Raw genomic sequence first — 5,880 nt, 5'->3', positions numbered from 1 at the left:
AAGGATTTCAGCAAGCCTCATTCTCTCTCTAATTGCCGGATGTGTATCTTTAAGATTTTATATTAACTTGGTTTTCTTAGTTCAACTCAGATGATTGCAGAGTAGAGCTTAGGAGACAGAGTATGTATGAATGAGATTATCAAAGAAACTGAGTCAGCATTAGATACTGTTACTAGCAAAAGGACTTCTTAGTTTTTTAACACTTCGTACTTTAATAATAATGATGTTTGATTTTGATAAAGTTATAGCTCTGGTACTTATTTTTTGCTTTTACAGGCAAGAGATTCTGTTTTTGTTTTTTTTTTTTAAGTTTATTTATTTATTTTGAGAGAGACAGAGACAGAGTAAGTAGGGGCAGGGGGCACAGAGAATGAGGGAGACAGAGAATCTCAAGCAGGCTTTGCACTGCCAGCACAGAGCCAGATGTGGGGCTTGAACTCAGGAAACTGTGAGATCATGACCTGAGCCAAAACCAAGAGTCAGATGCTTAACTGACTGAGCCACCGAGGCGCCCCGAGAAATTCGGGTCTTTGAATTCAAATATCTAGAGCAGTGCTGTCCAATTTGCTAGCCAAATGTGGCTGTTTAAACTTAAGTTAATTAAAGTAAAATAAAATTAAAATGTCAGTTTCTTGGTTGTTCTAGCCATTTTTTAAGTCCTCGGTAGCTCCATGTATCAGTGATTTTCTGGAGCCTTCCCAGGTTAACACAGGTTATATTACATTATAACCCACATATATTATAGGTTAGTGCCTGGGAGTCTCAAGAGAGCTTACCAAAAAGTAGAAGTTGTTCAGCCGTCGTAATTGTCATGTTCCTGCTTGTTCTACTTTAAAATTTCAGGTTGTGGCAAGAGTATTTCTTATATCTATTTAAATTGTGATATTTGTGTCTCTTTGACTTTACTTTTAATTGTTCTTTCCCCCTTCAGACAGTGCAGTGCTTGCTAGACAGTGGTGCTGATATTAATAGGCCAAATGTATCTGGAGCCACGCCATTGTACTTCGCTTGCAGGTATGGTATTTTATATTTCCAGATGCTCTTCTTCAAGAATGTTGTAATCTGTTATACTTCCAAACACAGGCATTTTTGTATGCTTTCTAAAACCTCTCTTGTTTTCCCACGATTACTATGCTTCCTTAACTGTGTAAGGAAAAGTTTTTCTATTATATATTGCCAGTGTTTTTATAAGTGGGAGCTTTTGATTTACTTGATTATTTAAATTTTAAATTAATTACTTAAGAAGTAATGAAAAAAGACATATCTATAATCCAGTGATTTCCATAGTTTTCTTTATTAAGTACTAGGTCAGTTCCAGGGGCATAAGCTATTAAAGTATGTCTTGGACCAGAGCCATGTCTTTGCTTTCTTTGGATTTGTAAGTTTCTGCAAATATTTTTTAAAAATGTTTTTAAATGTTTGTTTATTTTTGAGAGAGACAGAGTGTGAGCAGAGAAGGGGCAGAGAGAGAGAGAGAGACACAGAATCTGAAAAAGGCTCCAGGCTCTGAGCTGTCAGCACAGAGCCCGTTGCGGAGCTCAGACCCACAGACAGTGAGATCATGACCTGAGCCGAAGTCGGATGCTTAACTGACTGAGCCACCCAGGCACCCCTTAGATTTGTAAATCTAAAAAAAAAATCTTTGAATTTGTCTTGTTAGATATTAAGTTATGTATTATTTTTGCACTTCTGTCTTGGTTCATTTTCTTTGAGCGTACATTTTGATCGTTGGTTCATTCATGTAATAAAACATTTAGTTAACCACTTACTGTGTGCCATACCTTATAGACATTAGTGATACAATAATAAGCTTCAGTCTCAAAGGAGCTAACAATATAAAAGTTATAAAAGCTAACATATTCCACCCCATACACCCTCCCCCACATGTATACATAATATTACATAAATGTAGTTTACAATTAGAAGCAGTTTACAATATGCTAGTATGTCTTGTTTTTGGTATAGATTATATGCATTGCATTATTTATTTAGCCTCTTAAATTCAGATATAAAGGTCTCTAGAAGGTTTCTCTTTTGTTATTCTTCTTTCTGTTGTGTATCATTTTATTGGAGATTTGTTTTAATCTAAAAAGGCCTGCTTTTGTTCTTCTTTAGCTTCTCTTTAGGGTCTCTAATGTTACTTTGATTAGACTGGTTCAAATCATCATTGAACAGGGGTTCCTGGGTGGCTCAGTCAGTTGAGCGTCTGACTTCAGCTCAGGTCATGATCTCACGGTTCGTGGGTGCGAGCCCTGCTTCAGTCTCTGTGCAGACCACTAGCTCAGAGCCTGGAGCCTGTTTCAGATTCTGTGTCTCTTTCTCTCTCTGCCCCTTCCCTGTTTATGCTCTGTCTCTCTCTGTCTCTCAAAAATAAATAAATGTAAAAGAAAATTTAAATATTCAAAAAAATCATCATTGAACAACCTTGAATTAGAATACAAGGACTTTTGGATCTCTAGACTTTTATATCTTATCTGAATTCAGCCATTTTCTTACATTATACTTAACGATTTGGTTGCTTGGCTAGGAAGCCAATTCCTTCTGTAGTGTCCTGAATTTATGAATAATGTCATTGTTTGATTTCCTGAAATCATATCCTATCTTCTGGAGTTATCTCTAGATTAGTCCTTTCTTTGAAGCTTCAGATTTGAATGGCTACCTGCCTGATTTACATCATTGCTTGCAAGTATTGTAGAATCTCAGATGTCAGAGTGTCCAAAGTCGAGCCTCAGATTTTCCTTTTCAAACCTTTCATTCACCTTTTCTCATCTCAGTTATTGGAACCCTTATCCTTCCAGTTCTTTAAACCAGAAACTAGATGATTATTTTGTATTTCTCTTTCTCTGTCTCTGTCTTACCCTCAGCTTGGAATTTATTAGTAAATTCTGTAAATTTCACCTTCAGACTATATTCTGAATCACTTAACTTCTTTCCACCTCACAGAAATGACCTTAGTTAATATTGTTACCTCTCATCTAGAATTCGATAGTTGTCTCTTAACTGGTCTCCCTTTCTCTATTGTTTCCCTCCCATCTGTCCTTTCCTCAGCAACCAAAGTCATCTTTTAAGAAAATGAATTGACTTTTGTCACTCTGTAAACCCTGTATTTAAAACTTTTCAGTGCCTCTGTTGCATATTCTGACTTTGCCGATGAGACCTGCACGGTCTGGCCCCTGCTAGTGCACTGTGCTGTCGCCACATTGGTTCTCTTTGAGTTTACCAAATGCAAGGGACTCTTTCCAGCAGGCTTTTCAGCGTGCTGTTCATTTTGCCTCAAATGCTCTTCCTTAAGCGTCTTATGTTGCTGACCCTTTATGTCACAGCTTAACTGTTACATTTTAGGAAGGCAGCTCCTGACCAGTCTAGTAGGCCTCTCCCCAAATTTTCCTTCACAGCATCAGAATCCTTTCTTTTACAGTACTTTGAATTTTGTAATTTTTTATTTATTTGTTTATAGTAAGTACTTGTCTCCCCTACTGGACTGGATGCCCAATGAAAGCAAGAATTTTATTTTATTCACTGCTTTATATTCAAAGTGTAGTGCAGTGTTTTGCATTTAGATGCTTAGTGAATGTTTTTGAATGAATTATTTCTTGTAATTACATGCTTGAAAAATATATAAAACAGTGTCATGTATCATAGTTTAATATAAATTATTCATTTTTGAGAGATAGAGACAGAGCAGAGCAGGGGAGGGACAGAGAGAGAGGGAGACACAGAATCTGAAGCAGGCTCCAGGCTCTGAGTTGTCAGCACAGAGCCCAACATGGGGCTTGAACCCACGAACTGTGAGATCATGACCTGAGCCGATGTCAGACACTCAGCCAACTGAGCCACCCAGATCCCCCATCATTAACTTTTAATCTAGCACATACTAGATCTTTTTGAACAGAGATGGTTAAGCAAGTCTGATTAAAATTGAAACTAGAGATTAAATTTATCATTGTAGCAGGATGATAGATATGGAAAATGGTTCATTTGTAGGCAGACTTTTAATTATATTTGTGATATCTAGATATAGGTATATATTGAACATACTATTCCCAGTGTATTGTCTCTGATTAAATGAAAAGGGAAAGGAATGTGGGGAATAGAGTAAGTGACCCTAAAGACAAATTATGGTACTCTAAAAAGCTAAACTTAAATTAAGTTTTCATTGGTTGAGAGGCATTACTAGATATATCACTGTATGTCTTATTTAAGAATAAACTACTGAAAAAAATTTTTAATTTTGAATTGAATTCAAAAGGTATTGAGATATATAGGAGAAAGAGCCTTGGAGCAGGGTGCAAATCTCAGCCCCAAATCTATGCAACTTTAGTCAAATTTCTTGACCTCTGAAGCTTCTGTGTCTTTGTGAAATAGAAATGCTGCTATCTGGCTTGTGGGACTTTAGTGAGAATTAAATGAGCTGGCTTATATAAAGCATCCAGCAGATTATTTTGCACTTGGTAGTTGCAGTTAGTATGTACTCACTAAGCTTTAGTACACTTCTCTGCTCCTCAGTAAGCACAAAGTATGGTTGTCCTCATTCAGTTTTATTGCTGTACAGGATTTTCTTTCTAAGAAATAGGATTCTTCTCTTACCATACAGATTTTTTTCCTTTTTTCTTTGTGTTACTTTATGTTCTAATTCTGAGAAATGTTTAATAATGTAATGCTCCTGTGGGTGAGTCATTTTCAAACTGATTTTGACCTAAAATTAAGACAGGAACTATTTCTTAGCCACCTCTTTTTCTCTAGGTATTTTGCACAAGACATAATTCATTAGCTCTCTTTCCTGTATACTCTAGGTACACATTGATTTCCCCTATCCACCCCACATCTTTAAACACCTTTGTTTTCAGGACTTTTATGTGGTATTTACAAATGCTTCAAGTCCTTAAATTATTAGATTGGTTTTATTTTCAGTCTTATGCTTCCCATTCTCTTAATGGAATTCTTTTTTTTTTTTAAATTTTTTAAATATGTATTTATTGAGAGAGAGAGAGTGCAAGAGCATGTGCAGAGTCTGGTTAGAGAGAGGGAGACAGAAGATCTGAAGCGGGCTGTGTGCTGACAGCAGAGAGCCTGATGTGGGGCTTGAACTCATAAACTGCAAGATCATGACCTGAGCTAAAGTTGGATGCTTAGCCAGCTGAGCCACCTGAGCTTAAGTGAGTTTTTTTAAAAAGAATTTGGATGTATGATGATGGTTCCAAGTATTTTTTTTTATCTGGGATAACTTTTGTTTTATTAGGAAAGCAAAGTTTAGCTGGGGTTATATAGATACAGTAAATCAGTGAGATATTTATGGAATGTACATGTCTGCAATAGAGAAATAGAAAAAGATGTGATTCTGAATATAGATTTATAGCTACTGCCAAGCATCTCCTTTCAGTTAGTGGAACTCATAGTCAAAGCCATATAAAACAGCCCAATGACTGAAAATTGTAAACTTTAAGGACCTTTAGAAAATGTGGATTCTTTGTTTTATAAGCAGTTCCAAAAAATACTGTAGTGTATGTATTATATGCACTTTAGCCAAGTTTTCAGATCATATTGCTTGAAAAGAGCCTAAATTTAGGAGACTGAAAGCACTTGAAAAATCTGTTCTAAGTGCCTTAGAACTACCACACCGGTGATTCTTGTTAAATCTTTGCCAACTTCTTAGTTTCCAGAAAATGCATTGGCATTTACTTGAAGGGAGTATTATCTCAATCAATATTAAAAAAGTAGTTGAGGGGCGCCTGGGTGGCTAAGTGTCCGATTTCAGCTTAAATCTTGATCTTGCAGTTTGTGAGTTCCAGCCCCGCATCTGGCTCTGTGCTGACAGCTCAGAACCTGAGGCCTGCTTTGGAGAGAGAGAGAGAGAGAGAGAGAGAGAGAGAGAGAGAGAGA

At 36.6% G+C, this 5,880-nt stretch overlaps 1 protein-coding gene across 3 annotated transcripts in view; it reads left to right on the top strand.

The window, feature by feature from the left end:
- HACE1 (HECT domain and ankyrin repeat containing E3 ubiquitin protein ligase 1) overlaps nt 1–5,880 on the top strand; it is a 119,322-nt gene that overhangs the window by 29,048 nt on the left and 84,394 nt on the right. For all 3 annotated transcript variants that reach the window (XM_077780007.1, XM_077780008.1, XM_077780006.1), the window contains one exon: nt 932–1,014. In XM_077780007.1, coding sequence (XP_077636133.1) covers nt 932–1,014 — 83 coding nt within the window. The remainder of the gene's footprint in view (nt 1–931; nt 1,015–5,880) is intronic.

This window comes from Crocuta crocuta, unplaced genomic scaffold, assembly GCF_008692635.1.
Source record: "Crocuta crocuta isolate KB4526 unplaced genomic scaffold, BGI_CrCroc_1.0 scaffold147, whole genome shotgun sequence".
Classification (NCBI taxonomy): domain Eukaryota; kingdom Metazoa; phylum Chordata; class Mammalia; order Carnivora; family Hyaenidae; genus Crocuta; species Crocuta crocuta.
The sequence above is the reverse complement of the archived record's forward strand: the minus strand, read 5'-3'. Positions and strand labels throughout refer to the sequence as shown.